We start from the raw sequence: 19441 nt of genomic DNA, 5'->3' as shown, positions 1-19441 counted from the left end.
AACATAAGGAAATTGGAAAATATAAGAGAAGGAAATGGGAAAATATAAGAGCAAGACTTGTGGAGAGAAAAGATAAGGGTTGAAGGTACAATGAATTTGTATTTTTTCTGTCATGGGCCATTGGTGAACAAACATGAAATGCATATAAAGTTCTATTGGGGCTGTATTGTAGTTTTATCACTGATATATCTTATTCATATTGCCATGAGATGCATCTGTATTGTGTGTTTATTGCTTGTAATTGTGTATATTTAAAAGGCTTGAAATTATTTGTATAATGGTGGTGTGTAGGGAAATATGGTCTCGAAAGCAAAGTTGATGATTGCTGCGGATGAAAAAATCCAGGGAAAGGCGTTGACCTTTTCCCATACAAAAACAGCGATCTGTACAATTAAGGACAAATTTAGTGGGCAACAGTTACAAAGGTTCAAGGACAGTTGTTTTGGCCATTTGTTAGTAATTGAGGACCTGAAGTAGACAACACAAATTATCCAAGGCTTGTTGTTGAGAAAGGCAGACCCGAGGACAGTTTCTCAAGTCAACGGGATCAAATTCATCGTTGGCAACAAGGTCATACAGTTCACAGCGCAGCAGTTTTGCGTCATCACAGGGCTGCAGTTTGGAAAGCTTCCCTTCATTCCGACTGCAACTAATGACAACTGCTCATTGAAGAAGAAGTATTTCTGCAACAATAAAACAGTCAGCCTTTCCGAACTCGAACAAGCCTTCATCGACTGCAGTGATGAGGAGGACGTCTTCAAGTTTGGGCTTTTATATTTCGCTGTGTTTGTGCTGTTGGGCAGTGAAAAGCATGTCAACATTGACAAGCGCTACTTGAAATTGGCCGAAGATGTTGAAGACTTCCAGAAATATCCGTGGGGTGCTGTGTCATATGCCAAGACAAATTCGTCATTGTTGAGGGCACTGTGCGCAGAGTACCAGCGAGTCAAAGTGCCCCAGAAAGCCTTAAAAACCAAAAAATCAGCAAACCAATCCAAGACAATGGCAAGTGGTAGACCAAGGGAGTACCACATAAAAGGATTTGGCTTTGCACTCCAGGTGAGGAAATATCCGTTTATGTATAAGTTCCATTTACTTTGTTTACAGTGATTGATATATTTTTCTTGAAAACAGATATGGGCTTTTGAGGTGTTTCCAGCATTCGCTGCATTGCATATCGTTGTGCGCGAACAGAATGCCCAAGTCCCTCGTATACTACAATGGAGAATCAATAGTTTGCCTCGTTTTCACGAAGTAATGAGCCAAGTCTTTGAAAATGCAGAGGTTAGTTCTGTTAATAATACTAATGTTATGCTTCTGATTCAAATTATAGGTTTAATAATATGTTTTTTGTCTCTGTAAATTGCAGGTTGATGTGCAACCTCTCCGCCCATCTGTAATTGAGAAGCAGCAGCCGTATTGGAGTTGGGGTGACGATGTTGATGACACTGAAGAAGTTGTTGAGTTGATTGGCGATGACGAAGAACCAAAAACCAGCACTTCTGCCTCTGTGCAAGAAAAAAATGAGGACATTGCTGAAATTGCTAGCCTTCCATCGTCTTCTAAGGCAAGCATTACTTTTTTTTCAATATATACGTCATAATACCATAGGAAAAAAACTGCTGTTGATGGGAAATATTTTTGAAATATTGTAACATTTGCATTATAACTTAATGCAGGGTAAAGTCGCGTCCACTCATTTACGCACTTTGAAGCGTGACTTTGAAAGGACAAAGGATGAATTGGCCAATTTAGCCGCTTCGAATCGAGGACTTCGCAAGAGAGTGCATCAGTTGGAAGAAATTGTACGGATGGAGTCCTTGAAACATGAAACAGAGTCTGCAAAATATAAACAATCAGTGGAGGATTTTGGCAAGACCCTAGCTTCCATGGAACATTATTTCAAGGGGGAGATAGAGCAGCTGAAAAAAATAAATAGTGGGTTGAATGAGGGTGGGGAAGGACATGAGGACCTCCGTAGTCCTCATATGAATGAAGGACCATTACATGACTATGGTAGTCCGCATATAGAACCGGCAACAATGGAAACAAAAAGCCCCGGTGATGGAGCCGAACCATCCGCAGCCTTGCTAGTCGAAGAGCCAGAAATTGTCACTTCCGTTCCTCACTTAGAAGTGCATGAAGCAGCTGAGCATGCACAAGTCGAGAAGCTGCCTACCCCGGAAGATGTGGCCGGGTGTGACGAAATCTGCAAAAGACTGATGTTTTTGTTAGAAGATTGGAAAAGAAGTGATAGTATGGCATCGGGAGGTCCGATCAATCCTCCAAGTATACCGAAAGTGAGTATGGCTGGTGATGGAGAAGGGTCTAAAAGTGTTGAAACAAAAGAAGAGAAAGGTAAAGGCTGTAGACAGAAGCGTCCGTCCCACACTTTGTGTAGTCCATTTACTGATCCGTTGAGGAAGAAGAGGACGATGAGTGTGTCGGATGCGACTGAAACCCCGCCATGTTTTGATCCATCAAAACCCCTTCCCATTGAAGATGTGAAGGCAGTAATGGAGTTTTGCATTGGCTGGAAAAACGAGATCAGGTTAGGATTCTTTACCTTCAAAATCCAATCTTCATGTTATGCTAGTATGTGCTAATATAGAAATGAGAGAATTACCAAGTTCGCTTTAATATACATGTGTATATTTGTGATGAACAAAATTCAGACTTTGTTAAAGCAAAAAAATATTGACTGCTGCTGTTAAATGTATTTTGTTAAATATAGGTAGTAAGAAATTTTGAATTGTAGTTTATTATTATAACATTTAGACTCAAAAGAAGACAATAACAGAGATTTAGAAGGGGTTGTAATAGCGGCTCCTTCCGCCCATGGCATCTGGTCTTCTCCTCCATGTTATGTTCCTCATGTTCCTCGACTCTGCTAGTGTCTTTCCTCAGTGTTTTATCTTCAGTCATAGCTGCCTAGATTTTCTTTAGTTGTTCTGGAGTTTTCCTTTTCATTGTTTAATCGATGTTTTTTCCTCTTGATTATCAATAAAACGTTTCTATTCATAACAAAAAATATTAATGCAGTCGAGGATGCGTTTAAAGTGTATATGGCAGTTACCTCTTGGATTATGGTTATGTGTTCAAAGAGTTTCTTAATCTAAAACAAATTATTACTCGAACAAAGAATTGAACTTATGGTCACATTTGAAGTGAAGAAAAACAGAGTTGAAATAGAAGACAAATACAATTGCTTGGTTGTCGTTACAATTTCAAGTGGAGAAACAAATAGAGATAAGTAGTTTACCTAAGAATTCTCAATTGGTGCTCAAGGGGACAAAAATGGAGACAAATAAAGTCAAGATGATTGGCCACTAAAACATGGAGATAAAATCAAACAAGTTTTTTGTTTCCTGTTTTATAATGTTTCTTCATATGTATATATAGAATTTGAAAGTTTTGTTACAATTGAGGCAAAATTATTCCACTCCCCAGTGAAGTAGCTTCCTACTTAGCAAGAATTCTATATTTGTCTCACCTAATTGCTACATATAAGTCAATTCTATATTTGTCTGACGTAAGGGCCATATATAACTCCCTCATTGTAGCCGGACTGTAGCCGGATTTCAACTTATGCCCGTAGGGCCTCCGCATGACGGCCACGTTATTGATTGCTCACGGCCCAATGTGCTTATAGTATAATTTGACAGCATGTATACGACTATTATTTTACAATATAAACGATTTTAAATGGGAATTTACGTTTTTGCCTAAGTTCTGAAAACTGTTATTTTAAATGGGACATATATGTTGTGAAAACTGTTACCACCTAAGTTCTGATCGGGAATTTACGTTTTTGCCTCTTGTAGTTCGGAGGTCCTGCTGGAATCATGTTCGGTGGGCGCTGATTTTTTCTACAAACTGATCGATGATACGGAATGGATTAGCTCAAGGGTAAGAATACACAATTCTCTACTTTATTACGATACTTCAATTGTTTTCTAACCTTTATTAAGTGTACAGTTGTATGAAATTGTGCTTATATTATATACGTGAACTTTCAGCACTTGGACATGGCAACCTTTCTCATCCGGAAAAGGCAACTCGCGCATCCGTTGGTATTTGGAACTCAGTGGACAACGGCAGATTGTTGCTTGCAGGTAAACATGTTACCATTTAACATTCACTGCTTCATTTGCTTTCGGTTGTCATTATGTAATATGGCTTCATTTCAATGTGTGCAGCAATTTCTAGAGCCGGTCACAGCGACTGGCAAGACACGTGGAGCGAAGAAGGCAGCTGCTTCAAACATCAGTGACCTTACACCCAGCAAGCTGAACAATATACATCACTATGTGCGCGGTACGTGGCAACACGGGTATGGCCAAGCTTGGACAAAAGTTAGGAAGGTCTATTTTCCATATAATCTGAAATTGTCCCACTGGGTTGCAATCAAACTTGATTTTGTCAATCATACTGCAACTGTGTATGACTCGTACTCTGATTTTACCGCCACAAAGAAGCTGGTTGGACTGCTTCGCCCTATTGCCGAGACGCTGCCACAAGTGCTGTACAATATGAACTTTTATGAAGCTTCTGAGCTTGAAGAGGTTAAGCAAAGGGGGCTGCAGATGTCAAGCTTTACGCCATTCTCAGTTTGCACCATTGGAGATGTGCCACAACAACGAGATGGGTAAGGTTTGTGAATTTAGTGGAGTTTAGAAACTATTTTACATAAATGCAGTTCTAATTTCCCAACTTATTGGCTTGACAGTGCGTCTTGCGGAATCATGACCGTAAAATTCTTGGAGCATCTCAGTGCTGGGATTTCGTTGCATACAATTGACCCTTTGAAGACCAAATATTACAGACTGAAGCTTGCAATAGAGGGTTTAAGGGGGGAGGCATATGTATGAGGTATATGTCTTAATGTCTGTGAATTTGGTTGAGTGTGGACTTAGGACTTGGGAATTCACTGTGCTCATTAATTATGTCAGGAACTCGTTTATATGAAGATGCAGACGTGGATGCTTTGCTGGAAATTCCTGCCTTTTTGCTAGAGCTACTAGGTTTAGTTATTATGTGTAGCAACCCGGGTCTTTGGCCCTGCTGTATATTGTGAGGTGTAATATTGTACAGTCTAGAAGCAGTGGCTAATTGCCTTACATGGCACACACACTGTTTCGATTTTGAAGGTTACCTATTTTGTACACCTCCATATATAAATATTGTTGCTCTTTATGGATGCTTTTGTAGCCATTGTTCACATTTTGTGTCTGTGGTTTTGTTTGCAATTTATGTGATATAGGTAAATTTCATTTCCTGCACTGGGAATTTGTTAGTGGACTTACTGAAGCATACAGCTTTCTTAAGATTTCTCAATTTAGTTTTGACTTAGTTCGATTTAAATACTGTCGGCAGCAATTCTACTTTTCTGCTTAGCATTATGTTGTTATTGGAATTTGGAACCTCATACTGTGTTTGCTGATCTTAGCTGGAGCAGGTACCAATCACTCGTCTTTCATCTTGCATATTGGATTAGTTTCCTTCTGTATTTAAGTCATGCCACTTTGTTGCAGGGTCTAAAAGAAATTGCGGAGTCTTTGTCTGGAAGTTTGACGAAGTGGAATGATGCTATTGTGCAAGACGATATTGAAGGTCCAGGAATGAAACCGAGAAACCTGCTGAGGTTTGAATAACAACTCTTTTATCTAGTATTTACATCATTCTTGAACATTGTAATGGAGCCAATCTGCTTCTATGCTTATGTGATGCTTTCTGCTCCGGTTCCCATTTATGGCATGCCTCTTTTTTCTTGTTTAGTTTGCTTTTTTCCTTGGGATCTTTTGGCTTGTCATATCTGTGTGCCAGATAGCTGCATTTGGCACTATGAACTGACTCGGTGGGAGTTACAAATCAACATAGGTCTTAATTCTGGAACTGCCATTCATAAACTCTATCTCTGTACTTAACCCAGTTGTTTTTGCAGGTCGGTCTCAACCAAGTGTTGATTGCAATATTCTAAAGAAGATGACCATACACTGTTATTTTCTGTAGGCATACGTATGAGATGCCTTAGGTTGAATTGGTTACGTTGTTCCAAGTTTTATGTACACAATCTCACAGTCATTGCCGAGTTGTTTTTCATTTCATGTATTTCTTCGTGCTTTTTTTCCCCCATTATTCTGATTATAGAGATGAAGTAAATATTACTGTGGAGCTTATAGCATGTTTACTTTATTTTGTGGGCTTAATTGTGTGAGACATGCCCAAAAGATTGATGTCTAACAAACAGTTTTGACATCAATCTTTTGAAATTATTGAAATCACACCGTTTATTATTATGATTATTTTTGTTTCTTCCTCCGAGAACAAGCAAAGTGGTTACAAATATGAAAGATTCTGAATAAGTTTTCTTCTATCAAATTCCGGATGGACCTAGAGTTCTACAGTACCATCCGAGGATACTTCACACTGGTCTTGGAAGGACATGTAAAACGGTTATTGTGCGTTCCATTGTAGAAGCTTGAATGGATTTTTTTTTCTGTTGTATTTGGCCCAAGCATGCCAAAAATCATCCTGGTTTTGAACGAAGTGGCGACTTATTTGAGCAAATGCCATTGACATATGATATAATAGCAATATGAGGCCAATATACATACACTATAGACACAATATTAGGGCAATATAAGGATAATACGATAGCAATAGTATGACAATATACATCTAATAGGGTGGCAATATGCATACACTAGCAATACAATACAAAGGCAATATTAAGCAATATACATGCAATATAACAGCAATATTAAGTGATTCTACATACGATACATACACATCCATTACAGACTACATTTTACACATGCAAAACAAATCGCCACCGAAGCTTTAACAATACTATCCTGCGAAGGGAAAACGAAGGCAACAAAAGATCCATGTACTTCGGTATTTAGTTGGTGCATTAAATTGATGGGATTGCAAACTACACCATTAACTCCTTGGCTGTAATTTACAGCAGTAGAGCATTACATTAACAACAATAAATTTGGCTTACAAACGAAAAAACCAAACCTTAATGGGAAATTGGAATTTGTGCATTTCAACCCAAAATAGGACTATGTAACTAAGCATTTATTGGGAATTTCAGAAATTAAAATTGGAAAATAGGAAAATAGGAAAATAGCAAAACTGCAAACTTGGAAAATGGGAAATAAGGAAACGTGGAAAATTCAAAAATTGGAAATATAGAAGAAAATGAAAATTGGAAAATCGGAAAAACCAAAAAATGGAAACTTGGAAAATTGGAAAATTGGAAAGAGGAAAGTAGGAAATAGGATAAAAGGACACTTGGAAAATTGGAAAATTGGAAAAAGGAAAAAAGGACACTTGGAAAATAGGAAAATAGGAAATTGGAAAATTGGGTAATTGGAAAATTGGAAATTGGAAATTGAACAAAAGGAAACTTGGATAATTGGAAAAAGGAAAAAAAGGAAACTATGAAAACATGAAAATTGGAAAAAAGGAAATTTGGAAAATTGGAAATAAGAAATAGGAAATAGGAAATAGAACAAAAGGAAAGTTAGCAAATTGGAAAATTGGAAATAGGAAAAAAAGGAAACTTAGAAAATAGGGCAATTGGAAATAAGAAAATTGGTTAATAGAACAATTGGATAATTGGACAAAAACTGAAAATTGGATAAATGGAAATAGGAAACAGGGACACATGGAAAAAAGGAAAATTGGAAACGAATTGAAATTGTGGAAATGGGAAATAAGACAATTACCATATTGGACAATATTAATTACTTTCTCAATTAGCCAAAGCAGGCAACTTTTTTTCATTACATAATGGGAAAATAGGAACATTGAAAAATTGGAAAACTGGAAATAGAACAAAAGGAAACTTGGGAAATATAAGGATGGATAACAATTGTCGTGTCCGTGATATTTGAAATCAGGATTACTTTGAACGAAGTGGAGTGTTATTAGACCAAATGCCATTGACATACGATATAATAGCAATATCAGACCAATATACATCCACTATAGAGCCAATACGGGAGCAATATATGGATGATACGGTAGCAATAGTTTAGCACTATACATCCAATAAGTGGCAATATTCATACACTATATATGCAATACAAAGTCAATATTAAGCAATATACACGCAATATAACAGCAATATTAAGTAAATGTACATACAATACACACACATCCATTACAGTACATTTCACAGATGCAAAACAAATCGCCCCCGAACCTTAACAATACTATCCCGCGAAGGGAAAACGAAGGCAACAAAAGATCCATGTACTCGGGTCAGATGAACTGAAGCAGCACTCACCCTTACTACAGGTCCATCAAAAGATCCATGTCTTTGTTCTTTGTCCTCGCTGCACGCACGAGACTATGATGAGGCATTCCCTCAGCACCCATATTGAGCACATCCCACACACCAGCTACATCAATTTCACTCCAATTGTAGTTTGGTGAGATGACCGAAGCATAATCTCGGAACATTTCGAAGCCAGTGTTGAAACATTCAACCATTTCATGGTTATATTCTTCAGTTTTTGTGAATTTTTCGACGGCATCTTTCTTTCGCTGTTCCAATTTCAACTTCAACGACTCTAACTTTTTGCTCCGACTTTTTGCTTTTAGAGTTTGCTTAACTTCTCCAGCAAATGCTTTGTTCAACTTGTTGGCCAAGTTTCCCATCACTTGGCCATCAAGATCACATTTGGTCTCCCACCAATCTGTTGCCTTAGAGAAATATTGGAGCTCCTGCTTCACGGCACATATTTTGTCAAGGGGATCAGTGCTGTCGGCCTCACTTCCAGATGAAGTGGGATCATCATTGGGAGTCAGCGGTGGAGATGGGAATGGCACATGCCACGGCATGTCCCCCGGGTAACTCACTTGCTCGTTTGGAGGCCGTACAACCGACATCTTTAAGTATTGAAGTATTGAAGTACTACAATTCACAGCTGCCGATTGCAACAAAACAAATAAACGTAGATTCTGTCTGAAGTTGTAAACGACAATATGGTTAGCTTTAGTGGAGAATGTTTGCGTTTGAGTAAGACTGATATGAAGTACTGATATGAATGTGGAGAATGCTTACCTTTGAGTAAGACTGATATGAAGTACTGATATGAATGTTTGCCTTTGCCTTTGAGTCAGACTGATATGAATGTTTACCTTTCCCGTTAATTAAGCTGCCTATGTTGCAGTTATATATACGAAGGTTCATATATTGGGTATTTTGTTGGTGCATTAAATTGATGGGATTGCAAACTACACCATTAACTCCTTGGCTGTAATTTACAGCAGTACAGCATTACATTAACAACAATAAAATTGGCTTACAAACGAAAAAAAGCAAACCATAATGGTAAATTGCAAAATTGCAAAATAGCAAAATAGCAATAGTGCAAAAGTGCAAACTTGGAAATAAGGAAACTTGGAAAATTGGAAAATTGAAAATAGAAGAAAAGGAAAATTGGAAAATTGGAAAATCGGAAATACGAAAAAATGGAAACTTTGAAAATTGGAAAATTGGAAAGAGGAAACTAGGAAATAGGATAAAAGGACACTTGGAAAATTGGAAAATTGGAAAAAGGAAAAAAGGACAGTTGGAAAATAGGAAATTGGAAAATTGGGTAATTGGAAAATAAAGCAACTTGGAAAATTGGAAAATTCGAAATTCGAAATTGAAGAAAAGGAAACTTGGAAAATAGGAAAAAGGAAAAAAAGGAAACTCTGAAAACATGAAAATTGGAAAAAAGGAAAATTGGAAAATTGGAAATAGGAAATAGGAAATAGGAAAAAAGGACACTTGGAAAATAGGCAAATTCGCAAATTGGAAAATTGGAAAATTGGACTATTGGATACCTGGATAATTGAAAAATAGCAAATAAGGCAACTTGGAAAATAGCAAAATAGGAAATAGAACAAAAGGAAAGTTAGCAAATTGGAAAATTGGAAAATTGGAAATAGGAAAAATAGAAAACTTAGAAAATAGGGCAATTGGAAAAAAGAAAATTGGTTAATAGAACAATTGGATAATTGGACAAAAACTGAAAATTGGATAAATGGAAATAGGAAACAGGGACACATGGAAAAAAGGAAAATTGGAAACGAATTACAATTACCATATTGGACAATTTTAATTACTTTCTCAATTAGGCAAAGTAGGCAACTTTTTTTCATTACATAATGGGAAAATAGGAACATTGAAAAATTGGAAAACTGGAAATAGAACAAAAGGAAACTTGGGAAATTGCAAAATAGGAAAAAATAGGCACAAATAATGAAAAAATGGATAATTTGATAATTGCATTATTGGATGACACATGGAAAATAGGAAAATATGAATAATGGAAAAATGGAAACGAATTGAGATTGCTGAAATGAGAAATAAGACAATAACCATATTGGTCAATTTGAATGAGTTGATCAATTAGGCAAATAGGCAAATCCCTTATTTGAATTACATAATGGGAAAATTACCAACTTCGGAACATCCAAAATAGAAATATATTACAAAAAGGCATACAGTGAACTGGGTAATAACTCCCGCCCAATACTATCCCGCCTAAGACTCTCGCCAATCCCTCCCGCCAATGACTCCCCCTAATCCCTCCCGCCACTAACTGTCTCTGTTACTCCAGGTCATTAAAACCTGCCTATATTAATAAACCCAGCTGTTTGAAATCAAAGCTTCCATCACATTAACTCCTGCTTGCAGCCATTACCTTCCCCACTGATTTCACTCTCATCACATTTAGTCCCCCTTTTTTCCAATTAAGTCATACACCAGCCTACAATAAATATCGAAGACCATGGACCATAACCTCACACCAAACCCAACGCTTTCAATTACTGAAGGAGGGGAGACTGAAACAGAAGCCAAGTCACCCAATTCACTCACTGCAGACTTGGTCCATGGCATGCAGCAGTGTCGAGGCAATACCATTTTTTGGAAAAATCTCCATGCAGACATAGTATCAAAAATTGTGGAGGGCCAAGCTAGATGGGATGTCATAAAAAAGCGCACAATTCGCTCTCGTTATCATGCCCGCATGCATCTCGTACATATAAAGGCAATCAAAGGAAAAATTGAAATTGCCCCTACCACTGCAATTATGGTATTCAAGGAATCAGAAGGAATGGCCAAGTTGAAGCAAGAACAAGTGGAAAGGGGATTTGAACTATTTCGTAAGTTTGCAAAAATAGTGGATCCGGCAGGAAACTGGGCCAACATCACTGTGGGCGGGGTCATGAATTTCATGGGTCGTGGTCGCCGCACTTGAACAGTATGCAAACTTCGAATTTGTCAACAGCAGGGAAATGGAACTATGAGGTGGCGTCTTTTTGTATTATGTAACCATGGGGTGGCCTGTTGTTGTATTATGTAAGTTTGGAAATAGGATTTTATGGAATGATCATGCCTCTTTTTGTATTTGTGCGTATACAGTTTATCGGTGTCCAGTTGAGTGGCGATATAGCAGCAATAACTATACAATAAACAAGCGTATAATGGCAATATTATGTCAATAAGAGTACAATAGAGAGATGATAGAGTTACAATATGATCCTATTACAATACGTACTGCATCAGAATGTTTTTCAAATTATTTGGTCCTCAACAAATTGGTGAAAAACATAAAAAAAAAAGTAATTACAACCTGGAAAAATGATGAAGTATACATCCCTTAAAAGACATATGGCCTACATTACAGACCTTCAAAATGAACTCTATATATATAATGCATGCCTTGTGGCACCATCACATCCCCCCCTAAATTACAGAAACATGACACCCCAAAACCTCATGCTCCTTCCTCTTTCAACCCCTAAATTATCCATTGGATGCCCAATACTAGATCACTGCTTGGGGGGTGGGATACCCTGCAACTCCATAACAGAATTGGTAGGGGAGAGTGGTTCCGGGAAGACGCAGCTTTGTCTCCAACTTACGGTACGAGCTCAGCTCCCACCCTCACATGGCGGACTAGGGGGCTCCTCCGTCTACATATTCACAGAATTTAGCTTTTCATTTCGTCGATTGCAACAACTAGGCAACCTTTATCATGCATCATACCCCAACTTAATAAGGTTGGAGCCATTGGAAGACATATATGTTCGTGGTGTTCATGATGCTCAAGAACTCATCCATGTCCTTGGAGACATAGAAGCATTTATTGCCATTGATCACACCCACCTACCTGTCAAACTCATTGTCATTGATTCCATTGGTGCATTGTTCCGATCACAGTATCAGACAACACCGGCAGATTTGAAATGGCGGTCTGAATTGTTCTTCAACATATATATCTGGGACATTGAAGGGTTTAGCAAATAAGTTTGGGTTGGCAGTGGTTGTCACCAACCAAGTGGTGGATTTTATTGGGCCACATGATGGAGTGAATGGGGTGAGGTTGGGAAACTTGGAGTCCCTGGACACATCAGGCAGACGAGTGAGTCCAGCTTTGGGACTGGCTTGGGCACATTGCATAAATTCAAGAGTGTTCTTGGCAAGACATGAGCAATCTATTGGGGTTAACATTCGTAATGCTCCTTCAACAACTATATGTAGTCAAACACATAGGACATTTCACCTTGTATTTGCCCCACATCTGGCCTATGCATCCGCTGAATTTGTAATCAGAAAAGAAGGTTTAGTCGGAGTATCAGGGTAACTGTGTAATAAAGGAATTCTAAGAACTTTAATGTTTTGGATCCTTTTGGAATTACATTCCAGGCCTTTTAATTTCGCACTCAAATTATAATAGCAATCTGGAAGCAATACCAGTGCAATAAAAGTACAATAAAATAACAATCTGGAAGCAATACAGCATGTTGTAGCAATGCAATCCAAATTATGCAAATTTAAAACAATTCCCATTCAACATAACACGAAACCCACCACAAATAAAAGTAAAGTTTACATGACCTACCAAAGCAACACAAATCATATTGTCTAAGATACATTGCGCAATGGAATATTGTTTTTACAGGTGCTTTTATTGTGGCCTCCGGAACCACACCTTGAGCACTTTCTTGTAATGGTGCCCTCTCCGTGCGAGGGAATTCTTAACTTCTTTCGTCTGCCTGGCATGACCCTTGCCATGGGAGGCAGCACAACTTGACTTCGAACATCTTCAGGAATATCCCACCTTCCGTGAGGCTGTACCGGGTAGATGCTATCCGAATAAGCATCCATCCAAGTTTTCCGAGTGTAATACCGAGAAGCCTTTGAGTATACATTTACTTTCAAGAAGCGGCAAACTGCAACTACATGCTTGCAAGGTAGCTGCTCAAGCTGAAACTTTCTACAACTACAACTGTTGTTCGTCAAATCTACGAGGCCATCCATATAACCGTCTAAAACATTATACTGTGCATTATTTACTTTAACCACATTCATCCTTGCAGCATCCTCCAACCTGTTCCTCAACTTCTTCTCTCCAAAATTGGGGCACAATGTTGTTGTGCAATTCAAAGCCAAGTCACGACGTTCGGTGAACCATTTCACAAGGAGATTCATAATTTCCCCTATCAAATGAACCACTGGAATCATCCTTGCAAACCTAAGGACTGAGTTGATTGACTCCGCAATATTTGTTGTCATTACATTGTAGCGGCGTCCATCCATGTGAGCTCTAGACCACTTATGTAACCCTGCGTCTTCAAGATATTGAGCAACATGTTCCTTTCGCTTGATCTTGCGAAAATGACAATCAAATTCAGCAATGGAATAAGATTTTGCAGCCTTCTCAAAGTTCATAAGTATGTGATCATGCTTTTTCAACTTGCAAGTGCGTTTCATGTTCCCCTTCATATGATAAAAGCATATGCCATGTTGCGCCGTTGGAAAAACTTTGTTCCACACATTCTCTATGCTAACATTGCGATCAGAAATAATAACAAGATTGGGACACTCACCAATGGCTTCATGAAGTTTAGTGAAAAACCAATGCCATGATGCATCCGTCTCCAAATCCCCGATCCCAAAAGCAAGAGGATATATATTTCGATTACCATCAAATGCATTTGCTACAAACATAACACCCTTGTACTTGGATTTTAAATGAGTGGCATCCACGGCTATCATTGGGCGCATGGAAGAACGAAACCCTCTAATACATGCGCCAACCACCATAAATAAATACACAAAGTGATTGTTCTCATCAGTTTGGATGTGTGTTTTTGTGCCGGGATTCATACGCTCCAATTCATAGCAATAAGCTGGAAGGATATAATATGCCTCCTCCGCTGATCCTCTAATGGACAATAGAGCTAACTCCCTTGCTTTCCAAGCTTTCGAATAATGGATGCTGAAACCAAAGTTGTGTTTCACATCTCTCATAATGTCACTTGGTGTGTATATTGTCCGAGAATCCTTAAACTTCCTTTTAAATGAAGTGGCTACAAGTGCTGCAGTTGCTTGACGATGGTTGTCACTTACAACCCTCAAATCACATTTATGGACAGTTGTACACCTCACAATCATGAAGCTGTTATCTCCAAATCTCGATGCTCGGACTCGCCATGGGCATGGACGTTGACAACAAACCACAACTAACCTCTTAGTGCAAGACGATTGCACCTTAAATTCAAAGTGGCCTCTTAATGCCATCAACTGTAACTCCGTCAACCATGCTTTCTTAGTAGAGAAAATTTGCCCAACTGTAATTTTCGGATTCCAATGACTTCGCGAAAACCCCCCATCCAAATATGCTTCTCCATCATTTACACCGGCTTCATTGTACCGGTTCTGTTCACCTATTTCATTCGAATAATGTTCACGAATGGGTTCAGATTCTCCTCCTAAACGCATTATTGGCAGTTGGGCAGATGTGTTCAAGCAGCCCAAAATAGGAGGGGCAGAGTACACTGACACTTCATTTCTTTCAGTACCATTATCACCACCATGCATCTGATCCACCTCGCTAAAATCAATCATATCCATAAAATCTGTCCCTATTTCACCTCCCACATCAGTGCCATTTGTATTATTCCAAGTTACTTGATTGCTTTCAACAATGCCAACTGAAGAACGACCCATCCGACTACTATCTGTCGTCATATGCATACTATCAACTACATCATTTCTCAGTCCTTTATCTTCTATACTCACGAGTAAGGGAGCTAGTTTTGAAGGTGTTACCTCACAATTGTACTTCATAAAAAATTTGACATCATCATCGTCCTCAATCTTTATGTGCTTCCACTTATTCGAGGCCACCAAAACTGAGAATTTTAAGCTAACCTTGTCTTCCCTGTCGTTTGTATTACGAATCTGATGCACACGGTCCAACAGTTCAGCAAATTTGATGGTCCGTGGAACTATTAAGCCTTTTGACTCACCCCCTTCGTATTTGCACATCTTCTTCGAGGTGACCCATTTTCCATTGTAGCACATGAGAATAACAATTGTCTCCATTTCTAACCATGACAAAACAACATTTCATTAACACAATATAACCACAATAACCATACAATACAATAGCAATATAACAACAATATAAAAGCAATATAATAGCAATATAACATCAACATAACAGCAATACGACAGTGAAATAAGAGGAACGCAACAGCAGTACAACAGTAACACATCAGCAATCACACTATACAGATATACTACATCAAATGGAAAATCCCAAGTTTCAAGATTCACATATCCAGACCAATCTAAGTGCAATTGGTACAAACCCAGATGACTGAGCATGAATATTCAACAAAACCTAACCCAAAGCAATTAAAGCCAAAACGAATTTATCATAAACCCAAACAATCAAAATATAACCCATTTCACATAATCCCACTAATTTTAAGAAAATAACCATCAACACTACCTTTTCGAGGTCGGCAATCCACTAAAGCTTCAAGGTTGCAAGCAGCTATTCAGAAGACATACCTAAAGGGAGGGGTTCGCGATTCCAAACAGAGAGCAAGAGACCGAATAGAGGGAGAAAGATACATAACGAAGCTAGAGAGAGAAAGAGCTGCGCTATGAGAAAGAGAGCAAAGAGAGAGACACAGAGTTGCGCTAGACACAGAGAGAGCCAAGAGAGAGAGAGCCAAGAGAGACACAGCGAGCTGCTTTAGATAGAAACCAAACAGAAACAGAGCTGTGCCAGAGAGAGAGAGAGAGCTGAGTGACCTAAGAGAGAACAAAATTTCTGAAGTTGTGAAAATTCAGCAATAAGTGGACAATAATTTTATATTTATAGGTGATAGTTGTACAAATATTGGGGGGGGGGGTGGTATTTTTAGTTAAGATTATAAAATTAGGGGTATATACCGCTATTTCCCTTAAAAAAAACATAAATCGAAAGGTTTACAAGCCTAAAGGCATCTTCTCCTCTTTCGTTTGTCGCCTCTTTTCATTCAATCTCTCTCAGACCAGCCGCTCTTTCAAATTTTCTCTTCTTTTCAGCGTTTTTGCCTCAATCAACCTCAGCATTTCCCTTCTTCTAAGCAACTCTTCCTCTCTTGATCTCAAACAATCGATCAATCTCAAGATTTCATTCCACCCTTGTCTTCCTCAAAATCTCACTTTCACATCCAAAATGGAGAGGTAAGAAAATTAACTTGAGCTGCATTTAATTACTCTACTTTTATGAATGAGTCCATTGTATTAAATTCTTCGAAGATTATTACTTCTTATAATAGTTGAAATGTGGTTCTAATGTGCATGTTGGAAAAAAGAAATTTCATAACTTGAGATCCCATATATTTTGTTTAATTTCTGTTTGACTATTTGTTTAGATTTGAACTTGAGCTACACAGAGTATCAATGCTATTATTATAGGGTTTTTTAAAAAAAAAAAAAAAAATTTATGCATAGCATGATGAGGATTTGATTTGATTATTATATTAGCATGATGATGATACCATATGTACATACATTAATTTCTATTTGAAAAAAAAATAATGATTTTGTTAAACTTTTTTTTTGGGGGGGTGAATAGTAAGAGTTATATTGAATTTAGTAGATCTTTTTAAGAGGCCCAAAATGGAGCCCAATTCTCACTGCTAAAGAGACTGAGCAGAGAACTTTGACTTGAAGTCGAGCAATCCCCGCATCATAGGATGAGAGAAAAACTTGAACGATAAAATATGGGAAAAGAAACATACAATATATGTGAAGTTATAAACAGAAAACTGGACACACCAATATGACACAAATTATTTTATATTAACTTTGGCATTCAATTTAATATTTTGAGCTTATCCAGTCAACACTACAAGTCGCACTTCTTTCTGGAAAGTAGGGGTAACATTACATTCAGTTCAAGTAATTCTACAATGATAAATGCCGCAAACATTGAGTGTCCATTAAAATTAAAGGCCCCCAAACTATATCCCTCAAATTGCACTCTGGAAGAACAAAATTACACACTGTTTATAGGAGATAGATAACAGAAATGATATGATATGTAGATCATGCCTGCAAATCTGCTTCTATTGACTCCCAAGGATAGACGGTTTCGAGGCCATTACATATACTGATGCCCCATTCTCTATCACACTCGGGCAAAACTGACCCCCTTTCTATTATTTCCCCTACTCCAGCAATTACCTGTTTGAAAATCACTCCCTTGAAATCTTGAGCTTTTATAGCCTGCTATATACTCGTGAGGACGTTCCCTCTTATGGCCACCCTCGTTCCTAGCTCCCGAACCACTGTTTACTATCCTAAAATCCAAATTATTTTTCTGGTTATTCTGGCTCCCCCACTGTTTCGAACCCCACTCATCTCCTCCACGATCTCTCCACCCTCTATCTTTTAGAGATTTGTTGTTTTGACTAGGACCGCCCCCCCAACGATTCTCACTATGACCCACATTCTTTGACTCCTGTTGGTTGTAGCCCCAAGACTTACATATTGGATCACCCCATCTATTACCTTCCACAGACGCAACACCCTGACAGCCACCTTCCCAAGGATTAACATCATTATCCCAACCCTTTGACAGAGTGATATTATCTCCCACCTGGTTCCATCCCCATGACTTATCCCTGCTATCTTCCCATGCATTCTTCTCCATACTTCCATTGCCCCGAGTAATTCCACTTTCCCAAGGGTTGTCACCATTAGTATTCCACTGGTTCCTGCCCTGAACTGTGTTTTTCAAATCTCCACTACCCTGAATGTTGTCACATTCCCAAGGATTTCTGCTGTTATTTGGGACCCTGTTATGTCCATCTGGAGGAACAAAAGCTGAATATTTCTTCGCCCGAACTTGCCTTTCCCTTCTTCCTTATCAGGAGCAAAGTACTCATGATCCACTTCCTTAATGAGTTCGGGATCGATAATAGGGTACCAATCTATTTCATCAATATAAATACTTGGATCAGGCAGACAGATGGCACAGCAGAGGCCATTAATGTCTGCCAAAAAGCGCTGTTTTGCATTTTGAAATGCCTCCTCACCAGCTGAGTCGTTGGTTATCCTCCATGCCTTTGACAACTAATTTGAGCCGCTATCCCAACACTAGGTGTGATTTGTTGGTGGTGCATTGGTCAAGCAATAGTTTTGTTGCGGAGAATCTAGGAACTAGCAAGTTTTTGATATGGATTTTCAATTCTCTCTTGTCAGACCAGAGCTTTTGATTTTTCACTTGAACCATGGACCCTTGGATTGTTAAATTGTTTTTCCGAGCTAGTTAATGCAGTAAGTTGCTTCAATAATTTGAGGCAAAGCAAACACAGAAAATAAATAAATAAACCAAAAGCTTACAATAGAAGTGAATTTTATTGCAGCGTAGTAGCTGCTCTTTACTGGAGATTGTTGTGAAAATTGACAAACACTTTCACTCACTTCCCTAATGATCTTGTTGTTGATGGACTTTGTGACACACACAAGGATGGATGAATCACACACACACACACACTTGAGAAACCAACCAAGCATAGAATGACACAAGTATTAGAGAGGTTCAGCAATTGCCTACATCCTCTTGTTGATCCCCTTGAGAAATTCACTAATGAAAGAATAAGTTACAACTTTAGTTTACAAAGAAACCCCCTTAGAACTCTATTCTCTCCCAAGCTCTCTTTTCTCTCTCACCCCTTGCTCAACACTTTGATACACTTGTGAACACTCTCTCACACTTGGTGTTTCCCTTCCTTGGTGTCTAGACTACTCAAGACTCAACTCAGCTCTCTCTTGAACTGATTGCCTTCTCTCTCTTCCTCCCTTGGTGAGATAACCTCCCTTTGAACACAATAGCTCCCAGCTACTTGACAACTTTGAGATTAACCACACAATTGCTGTCTTGCTTCCTCTTGCCTTTAATACACAAGCCTTTGGACTTCAGAAGAGACTCCTTCTTTCCTCCCACGTTCTGCCCTTGGTTACTTAACATGGACCACAACTTGGGCAGACCAAAGGCTAGGCATTGATAGCTGCAACTTCAGCCACCCTATCTAGAGCTATAAGGTAGGTACTCTTTGAAACAAGTCAACA

General features: G+C 38.5%; 3 protein-coding genes and 3 pseudogenes across 3 annotated transcripts; 3 read left to right on the top strand and 3 right to left on the bottom strand.

Annotated features, from left to right (window-relative positions):
- The first annotated feature begins 297 nt into the window (after window positions 1-297).
- On the top strand, window positions 298-2223 carry LOC148296284 (uncharacterized; annotated as a pseudogene).
- LOC148296283 (uncharacterized) lies at window positions 2143-5080 on the top strand. Its single transcript, XM_088249355.1, has 6 exons — window positions 2143-2551; window positions 3825-3909; window positions 4020-4115; window positions 4200-4648; window positions 4730-4872; window positions 4953-5080. Exons 1-5 carry the CDS (start codon window positions 2223-2225, stop codon window positions 4869-4871), a joined length of 1101 nt encoding a protein of 366 aa, XP_088105481.1. The 5' UTR covers window positions 2143-2222; the 3' UTR covers window position 4872; window positions 4953-5080.
- A 3227-nt stretch (window positions 5081-8307) lies between these two features.
- On the bottom strand, window positions 8308-8907 carry LOC148296282 (uncharacterized). The gene has a single exon (XM_088249356.1). The coding sequence runs from the start codon at window positions 8905-8907 to the stop codon at window positions 8308-8310; it is 600 nt and encodes a 199-aa protein (XP_088105482.1).
- A 2869-nt stretch (window positions 8908-11776) lies between these two features.
- Window positions 11777-12662, top strand: LOC110752129 (DNA repair protein XRCC3 homolog pseudogene; annotated as a pseudogene).
- Window positions 12663-12888: 226 nt separating this feature from the next.
- On the bottom strand, window positions 12889-15409 carry LOC148296281 (uncharacterized). The gene has a single exon (XM_088249349.1). It carries the CDS (start codon window positions 15407-15409, stop codon window positions 12944-12946), a length of 2466 nt encoding a protein of 821 aa, XP_088105475.1. The 3' UTR covers window positions 12889-12943.
- Window positions 15410-17495: 2086 nt separating this feature from the next.
- LOC148296280 (uncharacterized) lies at window positions 17496-18602 on the bottom strand (annotated as a pseudogene).
- Window positions 18603-19441: the final 839 nt, after the last annotated feature.

Source organism: Prunus avium, chromosome 2, assembly GCF_965620075.1.
Source record: "Prunus avium chromosome 2, drPruAviu1.hap1.1, whole genome shotgun sequence".
NCBI classification, from domain to species: Eukaryota; Viridiplantae; Streptophyta; class Magnoliopsida; order Rosales; family Rosaceae; genus Prunus; species Prunus avium.
This window is presented reverse-complemented; position numbering and strand designations above follow the sequence as displayed.

What these genes read in the sequence shown, in the direction of transcription:
- LOC148296281 (XM_088249349.1), bottom strand. Translation starts at nt 15,409, where the DNA reads ATGGAGACAATTGTTATTCTCATGTGCTACAATGGAAAATGGGTCACC.
- LOC148296283 (XM_088249355.1), top strand. Translation starts at nt 2,223, where the DNA reads ATGTTTTTGTTAGAAGATTGGAAAAGAAGTGATAGTATGGCATCGGGA. An exon ending in GGCTGGAAAAACGAGATCAG is followed by an intron (nt 2,552 to 3,824) that starts GTTAGGATTCTT and finishes TGCCTCTTGTAG; the next exon opens with TTCGGAGGTCCTGCTGGAAT. An exon ending in CGGAATGGATTAGCTCAAGG is followed by an intron (nt 3,910 to 4,019) that starts GTAAGAATACAC and finishes GTGAACTTTCAG; the next exon opens with CACTTGGACATGGCAACCTT.
- LOC148296282 (XM_088249356.1), bottom strand. Translation starts at nt 8,907, where the DNA reads ATGTCGGTTGTACGGCCTCCAAACGAGCAAGTGAGTTACCCGGGGGAC.